Source organism: Fulmarus glacialis, unplaced genomic scaffold (genome assembly GCF_000690835.1).
Source record: "Fulmarus glacialis isolate BGI_N327 unplaced genomic scaffold, ASM69083v1 scaffold3774, whole genome shotgun sequence".
NCBI classification, from domain to species: domain Eukaryota; kingdom Metazoa; phylum Chordata; class Aves; order Procellariiformes; family Procellariidae; genus Fulmarus; species Fulmarus glacialis.
The window spans coordinates 20,626-40,146 of NW_009208497.1; the positions used below are offsets into that span (position 1 = coordinate 20,626).

Below are 19,521 nucleotides of genomic sequence, written 5' to 3' on the forward strand. Positions count from 1 at the left end.
TTCTCTCTGCAGCTCGGAACAACTGAGCAATGGAAATGCCCTGACCCAAAATGTAAGCCAGTCGACTGGGAATATGTTTATCTTCAAATTCCTAATAGACTGCTGGTTTTAAACTCCCCTAAACCAACTAAGTGCTGGGGGTAGACAAGTCAAAATGTATTGACGGGCTTGTGGAGTGGTGCATGTGCGAGGATAACTGCGTAGAGCCGTCCTGGAGCTGTGATCTGGAAGAGAACAAAAGCCGTGCTGTGTGACGAACAGGAGCAACCAGCTTTTCTCTTTCAGTTGCTTCCGTCCTGGGGTTTCATAACCGCTGCCACCTCTGTGATGCACGAACAAAGGCTGCTACTTCTCGCTGTCCTCATCTTTCCTTCACCTGCAGCAACCAGCCGCAGACCTGGGGTGGGGGAAGGACAGGGCGGGGACCCCCTGCCCAAGAGGTGGATGTGAATGGTGGGGTCTGCGAGCAGTCAGGCTGGTGCTGCGTCGCTGCTCTACCTGGTGCTGGTCCCTTGCCGCTGCACTGCTGCGTTTCCGTACGGGGCTTTGGCAGCGTGCAGAGGCTGGCTGCTCGCTCTCTGGCTATCAGGGGATCTCGCTCCTCTGGGCAGAAATCGAGTGCAATCCTACTGCTGCTGCAGCCAGCACTCACGCAGGCAGTCACCACTACACAGGCACTTAAGTGCGTTTTTGCCGCTGCTTTTCGTGCCACTTTGCAATTGCAAACGAGGAGCCAACACAACATGAGCGGCTGATTATTCCAGGCCTGTGACTGGATGACCACGCTCTAGCTTTTGCATGCTAACAGCAGGGCCTCGTTAGGCAGGTGTCTCTCAAAGCCCTTTTCTCTCTTTCCACAGAGGCCGGCTTTGCTGTCACAGCTATCTCCCGCACCCCCGGTGTGACCTACAACGAGTCCTTCGACCTCCAGTGCATCATCAAGCCCCACTACCCGTCGTGGGTACCGGTGTCGGTGACATGGCGTTTCCAGCCGGCGGGCAGCACCGAGTTTCACGACCTGGTCACCTTCACGCGTGACGGCGGGGTCCAGTGGGGCGACAGGTACATGGGTTTCCGGACCCGCACTGCCATCGAGAAGGCCGAGTCCAGCAACAACGTGCGGCTGAGCATCAGCAGGGCGAGCGACACGGAGGCCGGCAAGTACCAGTGCGTAGCTGAGCTCTGGAGGAAGAACTACAACAGCAGCTGGACGCGGCTGGCGGACAGCACCTCCAACCTGCTGGAAATCAGGGTCCTGCGGCCGGGTGAGTGCCGAGAGTGCGCGAGAGGAGCTGGGGGTTGCGTTGCAGGGACGGGGTACGTGCCAGTACTGCAGTGGTCTCTCCAGAGCAAGGACTGCTCTCATGGCTGCAACCGACGTCTCACACTTGTGCATGGTACAGGTGGGAGTGCTCCGCTCTTCGGCCGCGGATATGTTGGAGCTCCCTTATCCACCTCTGGGGAACTGGGTCTTCTCTTTGCTCCTCATGTGCTGTTCATGGGGTTTTCTTCTGGGTAGTGAGGTGACTGCAGCTCGGTCCAGTCTCTGGGCTGTTCTTGTGAGATGGAGGTGGCTTTCAGGTTGCCACCTCCATTCACCCAAGCAGACTGACCTGGGGAAGAGAGGAGAGGGACAGGGCAAACAGGATCAAAGAAGAGAGACATGGTCCCACCAAAGCCTGTACGTGCATACGCACCATAGGTGGGATGCTGCAGCTTTTGTCTGGTAACTGGCTGCATCTCTCGCTCTGCTGGAGGCATCTTCAAAAGCAACTAGTGATCAAAGAAGCCTGACTTTCTTCCCCACCAGAAATTGAGCCCTTTCCAGCTGGAAGTCACCAAGGCTATGGGTACCCACGCAGAGTGTGCAACAGCTAGGCAACAGACACCTGGCTTGGCAGGGAGAGTCAGAAAACCTGCAAGGTGCTTATGCTCCATGTACAGCCAGTGGAGAGAGTTAGGTGCCTTCTGTAGGCCTTATCACTGATATTTTGGTGGTGCCTTTTATTGTCTATGAAGGGTGGAAAGATACATGGTCAGGGCAGCTCTGGGCCATCACTGAGCTGAACGGTTTATTGCTATCTCGGCCTTAGTGCTGGAGTTGATGTTTGGAGCGAGGCTTTTAGCACCTTTAAGGCTCAGGTCCTTGCAGCATGGTCAGTCCTCCCTTCGTGTTCCTGCAGGAGTCCCTTGTGCAGAGGGACTCCTTCCTAGGGTCTGTCTTCTGGCTTGAGCGTTGTGTTTTTCCCCTCACTGGCCCTTTTCATACTCTTCTCCACCTTCTCCACCCCTTAGCATGTCTTTGGAAAAGTCAGGAGATGCTGTGAGCTCCAGGCACGTCATGTGCTCTCCATCCTCATTCTTCCCTCCCTCCTTCCTTGCCCTCATCTCCATGTTAATCTTCTCCATTTATCTTGATTATCCTGCCTTGTAATACATGTTTTACTGCTCACAAGGTCAGGCTGGCGATGTTCATCATTTTAGCTTATTTCCCTAGGAAACAGCGTTGACTGGCTTTGGTCCCTGGAGTAATACGCTTTTTCAGGGCACATCTCTGTGCATGCATATGTGTGTGAGACAGAAAGAGAAAGAGAAATCCTTGATAACAGCTTCCAGAAGAGAGCCTCTGTGTCACAGCTCAGGGTGGCCAGGAGGACATTTAAAGGACATTTAAACCATGTTCTAACAGCCGGTTCTTCTTTACTGGAGCAGTAACCATCAAGTGATGTCTTAAGAAAAAGTCATGTAGGGCTCTGTGGTTTTTACCTCTCTCCATCTCCCTGCTGCTCAGCAAATTACAGCTACACAAATCTTAGCTGTCAGTCCAATAAGCCTTGCATAATGTTTGTGGTTTTATGATGCACAAGAGGATGGAGAGGAGGGGGGCTCCTCAGAGTGTCCCCAGCACTACGGTTGCGCTCTCTCTGTGTTTTGTTTCCATGTTCCAGGCAGCCTTTGAGAGCGGGTGGTTGATGTTTTCCGTGAATGCAATGCCAGCAGTTGTACCAGCGACTGCTGTGGTTCTCTCTGGTTTTGCAGGCTGCAGAGGGTCGTGTTGTGTCGTTGCTGGGTCTTTGGCTGGATAATCTCCAGAGAGGAGCCAGGATGATGTAGGAGGCGCCTTTCTCGGTCGCCTTGGAATGAACCTAGTGCCCCCACGGTCAGACCTGTGCTGATGAAGCAGATACTGGTTTTCAGATTAATATCCAGGGCTTCTTCAAAAGGGGTCATTCAGGACTTCTGAACGACTGAACACTTGAGAGCTCTGTCAGTCTAAGTCTGTGGCTCTGTAGTCACCTTAATATGGCATAACTTCAGGCTGCTATTGGATGTCTTAGTTGTAGCTTTCTCCTTTCCGTTGCCCACTAGCCATAGATTCCTGCCGTGACGCATACGCCAGTGAGTTTGGGGTGAGCTATCTCCACTACCGATCCACTACGGGACGCCATAAAGAAGGCTTGTCTGGACGTCTTTTGGCAAATTGAGCCAGCGTGTGTTTCCAGATTGTGAGTTAATGCTGGGATTCTAGTTTCCTCTTAAACCCTTGCTCCCTGTTTGCCAGAGTGACCTTTCTATTGGACACGTTCTAGGTACAGACGTAGCAATCGATATACGTCAGCCTTGAAAGTGTGTTCAGGTGAGAAAGGTAAAGTAGTGGCTTCCTGATTGCTTTGTTAATCTCTTTGCTTTGTGAAATCCCACATCGTCAAGGGACAGGGTGTTGGAGCTTCTCCTGTTGTGTTGGTTTGCCATTTCAGTGCTCAGGCTGTCTCTCCTTGGCACTCTTGCAGTGGGTAGCGTTTGTAGTTGTCATCCGTGCTGAGTGGTAACTGCAGAGGTGGCAGTGCTGGTTTTGAATTGCATGTATTAATGTGGCTGCAAAGTAATTTCACCTACGGCTATCTCATAGCCAACAGGTAATGTTGAAGAAATGCCAGCAGCTTGAAATACTCCAGTCCTTTCCTACTCCCAGGAAGAAATCAGCAGTATTTGAGAAACGAAATACGTAGCTCCTGAAGGAGGGAGTGAATAAGGCAGGCAATGGCAGCATTAACCCAGCTCTGAAGTAAAGGTCTATAGGTGCAGAAGTACACTGCATGGCATCTGGAGCCTGATTTGTCCTTTGAGTGTGAGATTCCTGGCCCCTTGGGCATGAAGCAGTTATAAGGACTGGCAGCGTGAGGAAAAGCCCTATGAAGGATGATGGTTGTACATGTGAGAGCTTACAGAGAATTTAGGTATCACGAGGTTATGTTGTCCATCACTTGGTGATTCATGAAAAAGCAGCAGCAGCAGCAGCAGCAGTAGGATCTGAAGCTCCAGTGTTTCTTGCTTTCATGGCCTGCTCCTCACTGTCACACAAGCCAGCATGAGTTGGGTTGCAAAGTAGGAGGAGGGTTGTGCACAGGTACGGGCATGCTGCCCCAGGTAGCTCGCGTGTGCTTTGCAGGGAGAGGGACCTGCACTGCTGTAGGGTGGGTGCTGGGTTTTAACTTCTGTAGGCTGGGGCAGAAATCCAGGGGGTCTGTCGGGCAGGATTGTGGACCAGACTGGTGAGCGGCTAGATCACCTGTGGCCATTTCGTATCCTTACAGTGCAGTGCTCTCCTTTTTACTTCCGTCTCTCGATCTGCCCTGTTGTTTCTTTCTCAGTGAGCTCATGTTGCAGCAGAGAGGGAGGAACAATAAAAGAATGGCTCAGTTCATGACAGTTGCTTCCCCGAAACCAAAGCTGGCAGGAGACCACGCAGAGGAGCACGGGCTGAGCTTGGAGTGAGCCCCAAGTGCAGGAGTGGAGATTTCTTCCTACCCGCAGCTTTGTATTTGGGGCTCCCCTTCTGCTGCAGTATCTGGCCTGCCTCTGAAACTGCGGTTCTTTCATCCCCGAAAGCTGGGGCTTGCCCTGAGGGCTCACCACCCCTTTCCCCTGAGAGTTCACCACCCCTTTCCCTTCTAGAGATGTTGCCTTGCCCTTTGCGCACTTTCCAGATGGAGAAAAGCGTCCTCCATGCAAGCTGATCTGCAAGAGATTAGTCAGGACAGATGTGTCTTGCCTTGGAGGGGACAGGTGCGGTGACTCCCTGGCACTTGCTGATCTTCGGTTTTAGGGGAGGCAGAGGTGCAGGCAATTCCTTTTGAACCCAGGTGACTCTGAAAGCATTTGGATTGGGGCTGAGCTCTCTGTGTGAGGATGCTGGCTGAGCAGTACCCCCTCGCTGCTCTCTGCCCCCTTCCTCACTCAGCGTGGAGGGGGAACAGTGCCTGGGCTTCGGGTCCTGCCTGAAGGAGGAAGGTGGTAGATAGATGCATGTGGGTCAAGGGGAGACCCGAGGGCTGCCAGGCGGGCTCTGTTCCCGGCTCCTCCTTGGATCTTGCTTCTCCCTGCCAGGTTTTCAGAGATGGAGCGGCTGAGACAGGAGGTGCTATCTGGGAGTGGCGCGCGTCCGTGCAGTCTGCGGGACTCAGCCAAGGGCAGCAGACAGTCTCTGGCTGCACTGTGCATGATGAGGACTCTGCTGCGATCTGGGCAGGCTAGGATGTCTGGATAGGACTCTCTTGACAAGTAGGCTTGAGCAGATTTGTGCTGGTGTATTAAATTGCCATTGTCCTCATATGCATTACCGCACTTATCTTTCCCCTGCAGCACAAGCGAGGGGGTGATTCAGCAGAGCTTTGAGAAGGCCTGGGGTCTGAGTGCTGGGGAGTCTTTCTGGCAACAGCAGAATAAAAAGGCAGAGCTTTCATGCAAGCAGGAGGTTGTGGCAAAGCCCCCCGAGTACCCCCTCACTCCTTCCATACTCAGGCACAGACCTGCCCATCCCGACCTGCAGAGCACCCACCTCCCCATGCCTCTGTGCTCTTCCCACCCCTCTGTCCTCGTGTCGTCCCTCAGCCGGTTCCTTCGTGACTAATCCTGGAGCAGGCGCATGGGGAGCAGCTGCAATCGCCTCTATAAATCTGCCCTCTTGCTGCCGGGTTTTTGACAGTAATGAACGTGGGAGGAGGGATGGGGAGGGGTGGCGGGGGATGATAACCGAGCAGACGCCAGGGGTGCTGGGCTCCTCACTGCTTTTTTGCAAGCCGGGCTACAGCAGATTGATTGACCTGGGAGCCGTCGAGCAAACAAGGCAGTCAGGCTCTTCATTAGAGCATTAATTAGCTTCCAGGAGCTCTCCAGGGGCTGCTTCATAAAGTTCGGTTTATTAGGAGCTGTCAAGTTGAAACCATCGTGGAGGGGGAGGGTGGAGGCTCCTCAGCTGGCCTTGGAGAAGGGGGAGGCTTGTGCCTGAACCTTACTTTGGGAGCAGGGTGGGTGCAGAGCACTCTGCCGCTCTCCTAATGTCCACGAGAAACCACCACTGACAGCAGCCCGTGGTGTTGGGATAGCAGTGGCCGGAGAAACTTAAGGAGCGGAGACCAGAGGACCCTTGCCTCTTGGTCCAAGCCCATCCTTGGCAGCCACAGAGAGGCTGCTCAGTATTCCGCTCATCCTTCCCTCTGAAGACTCGATGATGGTTGTAACCATACAGGCTGGGGACGCTGGGAGGATGAGGAGGGGATGAGGCAGGAGAGAATTGGAAAAAACAGGCTGCTTAATGGCATGCTTAATGTCGGGAAAGAAAGACTGATTTGCAAACGATTGCCAAGACACTCGCATAGGATAAGGAGACGCTTTCCCTAACAAATGAAAATTAGATATTACTGTTAATGCCTTTCTTCCATCTCATTTCTTAGTAATGTCTGTGTGCAAGGAATCCTCTCATGGATGGATGCAAAAGATGCCTTTTCTACCATGGGTGTCCAGTGGGGTACTGACCTCTCCCAGACTCTTGAGTGGAAGTCCAAACAAGTGTTTTCAAGGGCCACAAAGTGCCTACTTAAAAACCTGACACTTTTTCCTGCTGGCAGCATCTAGCAATAAAGTTAAACAAGGAAAGCTAATGAGCTGGAAACTTCCTTACAGAAGTGAAGTCTAGAAACTTAGGTTTGCTGCTTGCTTGATCCCAGAGTGGTTTTGCTCTGTAGAATAGCACTGCTTCCCTGCTTTACAGCTGCCTGCTCCATCTGGCAGATAGTTGTACTCTTGCTTGAGTGATGAAGGAGTTCAAGGAGTGCTCAGGAGAGACAGGAGGCTGTTCATCGTCAGCTGTAACTGCAGCGCAGAGCAGTCTCTTCTCCCCTGGGTGCTCGGGGACTTGCTCCTTTCCCTTCATCAGTGGTGGGGTAAGACCTGCTGTTCTGCCTCAGACCTGCTGCTCTTTGCTATCAGCTTCCAGCACACTAAACAGACAAAATGGAGGTGTTCAGTGTTGTGTGACCCAGGGCCGTGCCCTTGCATAGGCCTGCATTAGCCACCCAGCTGGAGCCCTTTTTCTTTACCAGGTAGCACAGGTGGGTTTTATTCCTCCACCTCGTACCCCTGGTAGTCCCCCACCCCTGCACGTTTGCCCTGGGGAGCTCTGTCCCCACAATTGCCAGGTCCCCTGGGACAGCTTCCCCACTTAGAATTGATGCCGCCTCCTTGGCATAGTTATTTATCCCAGGCTGGCACCCTGGGGTGCTTTTTCTGTACACTTAGCCGTCACACCCTGCTCCCAGCATCCCCGTCCCCCATCTTCTCCATGTACCGTCGCCGTCACACACGCCTGAGAGCCTCCTCTTCTCGCTGCTGCTGTAGTGCATAACATACCCTCTAGTGTTCAGGCACTGGTTTGTAAATACAGATTTGAGGTGGGATTTCACCTGTGGTCACGCATCCACATGAGGATGCTCTCCCTGCCCCACTCCCAGCGGGGCGCTTGCTGGCTGGCCTTGTCAAGCTGGCTGTGGTTTCGCACTCATGGGTATCGGAGAGGTGCTCCACCACATGACTCACCCAGGCAAATCTGGCCCAATGCAGGTCATGCGTGGACGTGAGGTTACATTGGTGTCAGCGGAGCCGAAGCAACCGAGCGAGTGCCGTCTTGATCCCACAAAAACATTGCCACATGGAAACGAGCCCATTGGTGTGAGCAGCAGGGGAGGGAGCTCGTGCTGGATGTACTGCAACATTCCCGACCCTGCGCTGGGGATGCCGACACTGACCTTGCAGGGTCCGAGCTGTGTTTCACCTCCCCCTGCCTTGGGTTTCCATTCTGATACTTGGCTCCTCTGCAGGTTTGCCCCTGAAAAGTTTCTGTCAGAGCCAAGTGTGTTGAGCTGACTGCAGTCAGTTACGGTCAGGGCTTCCCTTGGGGCTTTAGCCTGGAGAATGCACCCAAGAGCATAACCTGAGAAGCTGGATTTTAAATGTGTGAAGCATCTCGGATGCATTTCACAAGGGGGGGGGGAGTGCATCCTTGCACCCAGAGGGACCCTAACCCAGCTCAGCCTGCTCTGTGTGTGCCCATTGATCTTACTGTGGGCAGTCTTGCTTTTCAGCCCCCGAACAAGACTGACAACGCCAGGAGACCTGGGCTGAATTCAGAATATGCTGCTCTGTTCAGATTAACTCTCTTCAAGGTTACTTTTTTAGGAGCAATTTTTTCACTTCGATTTCAGAGCACTCTCTGCTTCTCTCTTTGATATCTCCTGAGCAGTTTTCCACTCCCATTTGCAGCGTTCATATACAGAACCACGGCGTCAGCCTGTTTGCAGTCTGTGCACATGCAATTTCTTTGATGTTGTCTTGAATGTCTTCTCTCCACACATTTTAGCTTCTCATCGATTCCCTGTTTGCTCTCCTTGGACTAAAATACTCTGCAATGAACAGTACTTAGATATTGTCCAGCTCTAAAGCTTTGTGCATCCCTCATGTCCTTGAAATCTTCAAAAGCAGAGTCAGCAGGAGCTGCCCTTGGCGAAGAGGGAGAACTGGTGATGAGCGGGTTTCCAGCCAGGTGTTGACCACCATTCTCCTTCCCCAGTCCATGTATGGAGCCCCAGCCCCTTGGCTGCCTTGCTGATCTCCACAAAGTGAATGGCCTCGGGCCCAGCAGGCTCAGTGCTGCAGCAGCAGCACGATTTTTCTCTTGCTGCATTCTCAGCCCTCCAGTCAGAGCGGTACCCAGCCCAGGTGTCCCTCCCAGCAGGCCCGAGCAGCAGCTTTGGCTGTCCATCCTTGTGTGTGGGACCTGTACCATTTTTCATTGACAGCTTCTAGCTGTCACGTGGGATGCTTCTCCTGGGATGAGAAACTACAATTCCCCATCAGTCCTTTGCAACAGGCAGGCTGTGTCCTGTTTTGAGAAGAACAATGCTGAACAGCCAGGCAGAGAGATGGCCTAGCCTGAATTACTGTAAATCCCCTGCCTCTTGCCTTCATGAGCATTGGTTCGACTGATGGTCTGGGGGTGTCTTCTGCTGGTGGGACACAGCTGGCTGGACACAATGGCTTTGCTCTTCAACGCGGCAGTGACCTGCATAGCCAGGTGTTGCAGCAATGCCCACATAAAAGAAGCAACTACAGTAAAATAAACCCAGCCATTTCTTCCCATGGTTGATTTTACCTTGTGAGATTAATACCCCTGTGTCAGCAGAATAAACAAGGACAATTTTTGTCTGAGTGCTTTTCCAGAACCTTGGTTCATAAGGGGCTGATTATTTTGGGGTTTCTACCTGTTCTGACATTGGTTGGAGACTAAATTCACTGAACCTGCGATGTGCTTCCTTACAGCAAAATGGCAAGCTCTAGACATGCTGAACCTATGGCTCAGGGTCTTTTATTTTAACATTTATACACAAAAGTCGGCTCCCGGGGCCATCTTACTTGCTTAAATAGGACTTTGGGATGCTGTTAAAAATAAGTTCCTATACTTTTCCCTGTCCCATATAATAGAGAAGCAGGGAGTCCAGATAATGATGACTCTGTAGCCCGTCTTGTTGTAATACTTCCTCTATCCTTAAGAAGTTCAAGAAGACAATTTCTTGAGAAACAACAGATGGCTCATTTCACTTGGTTGTCCTTCCACACAGTAGACAGATTCGCCAGTTAATTTATGGAGGCAGCAGTATCAGGAGCGATTAGGGTGCGGGTGGAGCTGATCTAGCACTTGGTTGCACAGAAGGAGGTGATCCTCATCCCTGATGCGTGCTGCTGGCTTCATGGTCCTGTCCCATTCCTTATGTCAGCATCGATCCCGCTGTGTGCCAGCTCAGTTTACTAAACCTGCAGAAAATTAACCCAGTGGAAAGGAATAGTTAAAGGTGAGTGGAGTGAGCTAGCTCTTGGGTGGATTCAGTTTGGTCCTTCTCAGGGGACTTTATCTTTGCATGGAGGGCAGCACGGACAACTTGGGGCTGGCAGGGCTCGTGCGGGCAGCATCCAAAAGACCTTGTGATCCTGCCTGAGGTCTGTCTGGAGAGCTTGCTCTCTGTATGGCAAGAAAATGGCATTTCATACCACCCTTAGCATCTCATCTCTCTCTGTGTAGCAGCCAGCTTTTCAGCGATAGCCGCTGAAAATGCTCAAGTCAAATATAGTGCATGCAAAAATCAGCCATGTGCTACAGGGTGCAGTTGTACTCAAGTATTTTTCTGACACCCTGTTCGGAAATTCGGCCATTAATGGCCAGCCTCCAGAATGGCATGGGAGTTTGTGTGTGGTGCTGCTGTATGTGTTATAACTTGCTCTTCGGGTACATTTAATTACCTTTTTTCCCTAATTGATGGAGTGCGCCTTTGTTTGAAATCTTTCTGATGAGGGGTTGATTAAATATCTCAGTATGTTATTTTTTTCGTTCTTTATCCTCAGTGGCTGTAGCTTGGTACTGAATTTCTCTTCCAGTGATCCTATCTCCGTATTTTAATTTACAAGTGATCAGTGAGCCGTATATTGTTTTCTGACAGCAGGCACAGCTCATGCTGGGAATCTTTTATTCCTCCTCCCCTCCTCTCTCTCCTGCAGAACTTTTACATTCATTTCAGGGTTTGGCAGGAGGGTTTCTGGGTTTAGGTTTGCGGACCATTTTGCTTTGGGGTGTACTTGTTTCTTGCTGTCCTTCAGAGAGACGTGGTTTCTGTTTCTTGGAGAAGCTCTTGCTTTTCCCAGGCCAGCAGCATGTCCCAGATGGTGGTCTCTGGCTTATCCATGGCCAGACCTTGAAGGCTGTGGGCTTCCCAGCTTTCTCCATCCCTGCGGCTACACACACAGCCTTTTCCATATATGCTCACAGATGTATGGTTTCTGGGGCTTTAAAGAGACTTTCTGGGTCACATAGGCATGCTTCCCCGAGGCCCCGTTTGGTTACCTGATAGTTTGTTAGCTGCTCCACAGACTCCTGCGTGGCATGGCTGGTAATCCCAGGCTGTCCCCTAGCTGAGCAGACGTCCTTGTCACCGCCTGCAGTCTTCGCGCCACAGCATGAGGCATGCAGCGATGGACTTGATCCGCTACCTATGTGTTTGGTAGGTCAGCAGTCTGACTGTGCTGCTTTTGCGGAGAGGGAGGCATTGGGCTGGTTGTCAGTAGGTTTGGCTGATGCGGTGCTCACCTTCTGTGGGGCTGAAGCTGGTGTGGGTACAGCAGAGCATCTGATGCAGGCAGGTCCACCACAGGGTGCAAGGGGAGATGCCCGTTCCGCTTTGCCACAGCACCCACCGGCAGCAGTTTGAGTGCATCAAGCTGCACTTCCCCAGGTTGCAGTAGTACAGTGTGCTTGGGGCTCAATTTTGGGCTGGGGCTGTTGGAATGGGCAATGGTCAGCGTGGATGTGCACAGCTGCTTAAGTACCCAGCTCATCTTTTTGCAGCAGCAGGCTGTGACGCTGGGGAACGTCTGTGCCTCCTATGGACTTTGCGGCAACTTGCTGAACATATTGAAATGCGGGTCACTTGGTGGTTTATTCCCGGCCTCTTTCTGTCCCTGAGAGGATGTGGGTCAGGGCCAGCTCCTAGGCTTACTCCTGGGGCTGGGAGCACCCACCAGTCTGTGCTGCAGGAGACATTATTTGTTGCATTCATATAAGGAACTGTAAATTTGGGAGAGAAGTGTCACGTAGCTGATTTGTAGCAAAACATGAGCAGTACGTGTAGGGAAAAGCGCAAGGCGAGGGACTCCCAAGCCTCTCGAGCCCCGGGGGAGTGGCGGTAGCATTTGGTGGCACCTGGGGTGATGCCAAGGGGCATGGCCTAGGTGGGTGAAGGCATGCCTGCTCCCTCCCGCTCCGCGCAGAGGCTCTGCCCTGGCACAGCCCTCTGTGGAAGGGCCATCACACCATCTCTCCACAGGAGTCGGGCAGGGCAGAGCAAAGTCGGATTAACAGCCTGTCTGATTGCAAGCAGACGGTACTGTCCCTGAAAGGGGGGAGGGGGAAAAAAGGTGACCCACATCCATCTAGACTAGCAGTCAGTCGGTTTGGTGGCTTGTCCAGAGACTGATCTTCTCTGTACAAGAAAGGAGCAGCATGCAAAAGCGAGGATTTAGCCTTAGGAAATTAGTAGGCTAGAGAGGTTGCAGGAAGACCTGCAGATAGGAGAGCTCCAGCTGCATCTCTTTATCGCTGTTGCAGACAGACCTATATTGTGCTTTTGTTTGCACGTCCAACCCAGAGCAGCCCACCGGCAACCAGGACCTGAGTGGTTTGGGGACCGTAGAAACTTTTGGCATTGCTCTGTGACCAGCACTGCTGAAGGTCAAGATGGCAGGTTGATATTCAAAGTCGAAGCCTCCACTCTTTTGTCTGCCTGCTTGGGAGGGGGCAGCAGCTGAGCCTTCCTCAGGAAAGGGTTAATGTTGTCTCTCCTTCCCATAGAGCTCTCCCAGTAATTCAATCATGTCAGCCTGTTTGCAGGCAATAATTCATTGTTATAGGAACACTACAGTAAAGTGACAAGTTAATAATGGCAGTAATAATGGCAGGCAAAGTCTAATGCTATTTCCCTTTCTCCTGCTCCTGTTGCACCAGCAGCCTCCCATGTTGACTAATGCAATTTGCAACCTCGCTAATCCAGTTTCAGGAGGAATTGTGTTCTGTTAAAAGAGAATAACAGGAGTCGGGAGCTGTGCTGCCATGTTCCTGCCATCTCTGGGGAGGCTGCCCCTGGCGCTGGAAGTCTTTGTCTTTACTTTGCTGTGATTTCTATACCACGGTTAAGCCTAATGAGGAAGGTCTTCCTAGGAGCATCTCATCTTCCTCACTTCTGCGAATACCTTTCCTCTAACGCCTCTTCTCTGAAAGGGCTCGCACATCTTTCCCTTTTGAACATTGGTTTGCTTTCAGCTAACCTAGTAAACGTGAGTCCCCCACCCCTCTCCACGCTGAGTCAGAAGGCTGGCATGTACTTGCTTGACTCCTGTTGCCCCAGTTCCCCACGGTCATTAATGCAGGTGTCCTTGCAACGTGTGTGGAGGTGGAGGAGGCTCTTCAGCCCTGCTTTGTGGAAGGGAGAAGGGCTGGCAGAGGCACTGAGCGTTAGTGCGTGTCTAAGCCTGTGGCAGGGCAGTGACCTGCACACAGGTCCCTTGAATCCCAGGCAAACATCCCCAGGCAGGAATTTGGGTGCCGAGTGCTTTCTGGGCCCTAGCGAGGGAAATGGTGAGGCACCTCTGGGTTGTGACCACAGGCTGAGGGGTCGGCTGAGTTTGTGCCAAAAGCCCGGCTGGTGCCCTTCAGGGTTGTACGCTAATGGTGCCGGGGAGAGATGAGTTCCAGGGGCCATGCTCCTGGAAATGAGTCTCTCCTGATCGGTCTGCTAAACCCCATGTGTGGTGTTAAACCATGTCTGGGTTTGGGTTGGGTTGGCCTCATTTCTGCTCCCCACACACACACCCCCCTCAGCACAGTGAAATCCTGATGGAGGCTTTCAAAAGTAGGGCATTCCCCAGGAAAACTTTTTGCAACACTTCATCAGTTCTCTCCAGGCGAGAGCATCTTCTGGAAGAGCTCTCCCCAGAGGGCAGCAGTCTCCAAAGTGGGACACCGCCTCCCCGCTACGGTGACAGGGCTCCCCGAGGACTCTGTGGGCTGGTGGTGGCCGTCCTCCTGCCCACTCCTTCTGTGCCATGGCCGATGGCTCATGCAGAGCTGGCTCCTTCCCTGGCCGACGGCCCCCTCCTCCTTCGCTGCAGGGGTTTTGTATGGGGCTTTTTTGGGGGGAGGGTATCTTCAGCCGCAATTAAACATCGCCATTCCCAGGACTTGGTAATAGTGGCTCCCAGGTGGGAAGTGAACTCCTGCTGTTGTATTTTCTTGCTGCCTACAAGGGAAGATGATGTAAGGAGTCTGAGACAGAGCATCTTTTTATCAGAGCATTTTTAGGTACAGATTGCAAAGTGCTTTGGTAAAGGTAAGTGTTGTAACCCCTGCTTGATGATTAGGAAATAGAGGGGAGCGAGCCAAGTGGCTTCACCACAGCGGCGAGTCAGCAGTAACGCTGTGAATCATGTCACTGCCTCTGTCCTCCTCCTCTAATGACTGCTTTCCCTTCTGCAAATATTTGTATAACTGTGTTTACCACATGCCCAGCTTGAGGAGGCTGATTGCCTGCTTGATGGTGTGTAGAAAACCCCTACCATATATATCAGCTTGGAGAGCACCTAGCCATGTCGTAGCCTGCTGTCGTTGTAAGGTCTGTTTGACCTGGCCCCCCAGCCCAGACGTGCAAGCTTTGAGGACGAGAGCCTGCCGCAGGTATCCCAAGACAATGCGTGTCCCTGCAAATGAGTGGGGACATTTTCCTCAGCCTGGGAATTAGTGCAAAGGGACTGTGATGCTGGAGGACGAAGTGAGGTGTCTAGTAAGTGTATGAGCTTGCCGTGGACACCTAGCATCTTTGCCAGCCTCTCCATCCTAAGAGGCGTGTAAGGTCCCCCGTGTCCTGGCCAGGCTCCAGTGTGAGTCATCACCCATTGAACCGCCTGGAGCTCCTCCAGCAGATGCGGTGGGATGCCCTCAGTGGTGTGGGAGAGCCTGCCTCCGTGCCATTGGAGAGCTGATGTCTTCTGTCCCGGCACTGCCTGCAGGGCCCCTGCCCGAGCACCACTGCAGAGTTCAATGCCTGCACACGTTCTTCACACAGATTGTATGGCTTCATGTGGGGCTGGGAGACCAGGCTAGCTTAAAAAAAAATATGAGAGTTGTAACCATGACTTGTTGCCAGTGTAAATTGAAAGCGTTAATAGAGTATGTAGGGCCAATTACAGTACATCAAGGTATGATATCCTCTTTACTGGCGCCCTCCAGGGAGCCAGGAGACATTGTGGCAACAGGATTATAGTTTGCAGATGATATGCCGATAACTTCACCTAGACACATGCACCTGTTTCCTTCACTAAGCAGATGTTCGGGAGGCTGTTAAGAGAACATCAGCCTCTTGACAGCGTAGCAGAAAATGCCGTGTGACCGTGCCTGTTCACATCGCTGCGCCCACCGCCTCCGCTGGTTGACAGAGGGCTGGAGCAGCCCTGCCCTGACACACCGAAACCCCAGCCCCTGGGGCAGGCTGGATCAACTCAGCATTTGAAGGCCAAGCCCTTTCCTGGCTCTCTGCCCAGGCAAATCCCCAAGCCAGGAAAGGGTGTTTCCCCCATGTCAGGAGGGCGAGGCTTGGCTGGCTCAGTGCCTGGGGTGTCAGTCTTCTTGCAATCTCACTCATGCACCAGCAGCTACAATCATTTCCATGTCATGCAGGCATCTTTAAACATGACCTGGCAAGCTGCCATAGTGAGACCCTGGAGTAGACTTATCACCGGGATGGAAAGAGATGGACTCCGTGGCATTGTATTGTACTGTTACCATCACCATCACCCTGGACCCCTAACTTCAGGATTTGTTTTTTTTTTTTCTTCTTAAATCATTGTTCCGGAGTGCAAGATGAGCCTTTTGGATTAGTTTGCATATCTGTGAATGGTGGCTGATGGTCCTCGCTGCTCTCCTCCTGTGGGAGAGCAGAAGTGTGAGCAGCCCCACAAAGTTTCCCATGTCTTAACCAGAGTGTGGGCAGAGGATCTCTGCCCTGCATGAGCAAGCAAACCAGCCTGCAGCCTGAAGGTGCCCCAAGGTAACCTGTGCGCCACAGTGTTTCCAACTCAGCAGTTTTCAGCCTGTAAAAGCCATGAATTATTTCTATAGGATCTGCAAAAGGTAATGAAGAAGAGGTAGGTGCGCGCTTACTATGCAGGAGCTGGTGCCTGGAAGGGGAAGCATTTGGTGTTCACAGATTGGAAAAGACTGAGAATGTCCTCTCTAATTCTGTGGGAGGGAAACAAAACCTGCGTTTGCATCTTCCGTGGTGTGCCTCCGTTAGGAAAATAAGTCATGTTAGATGAGAATTGCATTGGCAGGGATGTCATTATATATCACCGATACCTCTAATCTAGACGAAACTTCGCGCATGGTGTTACGAACCTGTGCAAGCATGTGCAGTCTAGCAAAGGGAAGACCTGTAATTCCCTGCCAGAGCCTGCTGCTCCCGCTGGTAGTAGTAGTAGAAGTGATCATCTCATAAAGATTTGGGGGACTCCGTGCACGTGTGGGCAAATTCCTGAACGCTGGCTGCAACGGCTGCCAGCTGTTGGAGGGTTGGGGTGTGTGCCTGGAATTTAAGATCTCATTTTTGCTGGAGTTAATAAGATTTCTTCCCTATCACCCTCACCCCCACGAAAGAAGACATCTTCCCAAGTTGAATGGAGGTGTGAAGAGCTGCATGGAGGCCATCCAAGAGCCCTTGGATGACCTCAGGGGTCTGTGCTGTTTGTACACAGTGAGAATTGCCATGATCATGGTCCAGGAACAAGCCCTCACTGCTCCAGTGAAATACATCTGTCATGTACGAGGTGCAGGTCGGTTGCCCCAAACACCAGGCTTAAAAATACTCCGTGCTCGTCCTCCTCATTTTCATCTCCTGGAGCTGCTGCGATGGGGGAAGAGCACTGGAAGGGATGCTTGCATCTCAGCAGCTCCGGTCTGTACATACCCTGGCTCGCTCTGTGTGTGTATGTGTTGATGTTGAGCAACCCTGCCACACGCAGCGTGTGTATATACTGCATTTTAATAGATACAGGGCTACTGACTTAACATACACGGTTGCTATAGTAACAGAGGTTTCCTTAGTAACGGTTGCAGAAAATAATCCAGTACCAATTAAAAATAAACTGTTTGGAAAGGGGGCTGGGGGAGAAAGGAAACTGCTGAGAATCGCCTTCCCCTTTATTGGTTCATCTCCCAAGGACTTGGAAGATTGATTAATGCTTGAAATAACCTTTCTTAACCAACAGTGAGCCAAAAAGGTGGGACGAGTGTGGGTGGGGTGGCTAAGGCTGCTGTCCTGAAGTGAAACAAAGGGGAAGAAGTGTATCTGGGGTACGGCAGAAATACAACAGGGCGATGCTAAATCTCTCCATTAGGTTGAAGTCCCCAGGGAGGAAAAACAACGGACTATTTCCCTCCTTCCCTCCCTTCACTGTCTGTGTGCCGTACCAGTAACACAGCCATCGAGTCTTCATTAGCATACTGATTAAAGCCACAGGCAGTCCAGGCTCCAGGGGAACGTCTAATGCGTTACCAGGATGCCTACCTCAGATGCTGTGTTAGAGCAGAAAGCGTCTCTGTGGTGGGAGTTCCTTCCTCCCATTTGAGGTTGTTTACCTGCGCCTATTCTCTCCCTCGGCCCCGTCGCTCATCACTTGTGCCGACAGGCATCCGAGACCCTGGGGCCCAGGGGAAACTGGAAGCAAAGTGTGATGCAAAGAGAGGAGCCCGTGCCTCGGTGAGAGAGAGGAGACAACGTTGCCTCCCTGCAAACACAGGATGCAGGGATGGGATGGGTTTCCAGGGTGCGGATGGGCACAGCTCCCCTGGCAGCCGTCAGTTGTTCATGCCTGTGGTGCCACACTTCTGCCGTGCCACTCGTGCCCAGGGCGCTCGCTAGGTTTCATTAAGAGATTTACTGGTTGTCGGCAGAATGCCTTCACCCGGCAGCAAGACAGCATGCCCCCTCTCAGAGGGGAGCTGCCACGCGAGGCAGCGGGAGAGGTTGGGCTGGACTGGGCTGTAGCAGGACTGGGGTACCCACCTTCTGCCTCTTGGCTGTTGTCAGGACCCTTTATAAGCCACGCCTGAGCAGCAGTGCTTGCCGTCACAGGGTGCACCGGGAAGGGGCTCTGCTTGGGGAGATGCTGGGGAGACCTGCTGCCTGCTGGACCCTCTTGCACACTGCCCCCGTTCCTGGGAACCTCCCCCGTTTTCCTGACTATGCTCCGATGTCCTGGGTGATGTGTTGTGCTTCATGCTCAGCCTAGGGCTCATCCCTTTGGGTGGGCAGATATGGGCATTCTGCGTCCTCGCATCGGAGAGGAGGTGCTGGTCGCGCAGGAGAGGCGAAGTAGGGGAGCTGGTGGCAGAGCTGCTGGGTGGAGTGGTGTGTCCGGCCGGGAGCTGCTCCTCTCCTCGGGTCTGTAGCCAGCAGGGTCCGGGGCACGCCAGGCACAAGTGTCACAGGAGGGCGCTTTGTGTCCTCCCCTGCAGAGCGGAATGCTCTGGGTCAAGGCTCCGGCGACAGGCACAGCCTGAGCACACGCAGCGGAGGCTTTATGTCCTGCTGCTGCAGGGACAGAGGAATCAGAAACAGGTGTGTCTCTCTCCTTGCAGGGGCAAGAACTAATGACACTTAGCTACCCCCGTGGGAACTGCAGTTGTGCTTGGGAAGCCAAGGGAGGTGCTGTGCCTGTGGCTTTTTCCCGGGGAGCCAGATCTCCTGGCTGCTGGAGCAAAGCTTGCTCCCAGCTGATCCTTTCCAGTCTGGTGCTCTTTCTTCTTTTCCAGTTGTGCCTGCATTTGCTCCCCTAGCTATTCAGTGATTGTGGGTTATGTGTCACTGAGATGGCTGGCATGTGACAGCAGTACAGTCTCGTTTAATTCACTCTTCCTGGAAATGGTTTTGTCTGGAACTGGTCAACAGCTCATTGCCATGAGGTGCAAGTGTTATGATTTCACCGTGAAAAAACCCACTGAGTTTGGGCGTAGTCTTCTTGCTAGGTTTGGTGCTTTAGACCACGGTGAATTAAGAAAAGGAATCTTTTAAAGGACAAACTGTGAAAAAGCAGCCTCTTGCTGAGGGACACGGTGGGAGGATCCAGGAGTAAAGCGGGCGGTGAAAGAAGAAAGATTTGGTAGCAGAACATCTAAACGCCTTTGTCTTAAAGGTCCAGTGCAAGTGGGACCCAGGCAAGAGCAGCCATGCCTGCAGGACTCTCTGGTCCTCCCCAAACCAGGTAAGTTTCTTTTCTATATTAATGACCCCCCTCTCCTCATCCTTCTCTGTTCCTCCCTCACAGTGACCAAGCTGCAGGTGAGCAAGTCGAAGCGGAGCATCACTCTGGTGGAGAACCGCCCCATCCCCCTCAACTGCTCAGTGAAATCCCAGACCAGCCCCGACTCGCACTTTGCCGTGCTGTGGTATGTCCACAAGCCCTCTGACGCCGATGGCAAGCTCATCCTGAAGACCACCCACAGCTCGGCCTTTGAGTACGGCACCTATGCGGAGGAGGAGGGGCTGCGGGGCCGGCTGCAGTTCGAGCGCTCGGCGTCGGGGGGGCTCTTCAGCC

The 19,521-nt window shown here is 52.6% G+C and overlaps 1 protein-coding gene across 1 annotated transcript in view; it reads left to right on the forward strand.

Annotated features, from left to right (window-relative positions):
- IGSF3 (immunoglobulin superfamily, member 3) overlaps window positions 1–19,521 on the forward strand; it is a gene marked incomplete at its 5' end in the record, with an annotated part of 35,001 nt that overhangs the window by 6,831 nt on the left and 8,649 nt on the right. The window contains 2 exons of the mRNA XM_009576489.1: window positions 861–1,265; window positions 19,252–19,521. The exon at window positions 19,252–19,521 is cut by the window's right edge and continues 123 nt beyond it. Coding sequence (XP_009574784.1) covers window positions 861–1,265; window positions 19,252–19,521 — 675 coding nt within the window. The remainder of the gene's footprint in view (window positions 1–860; window positions 1,266–19,251) is intronic.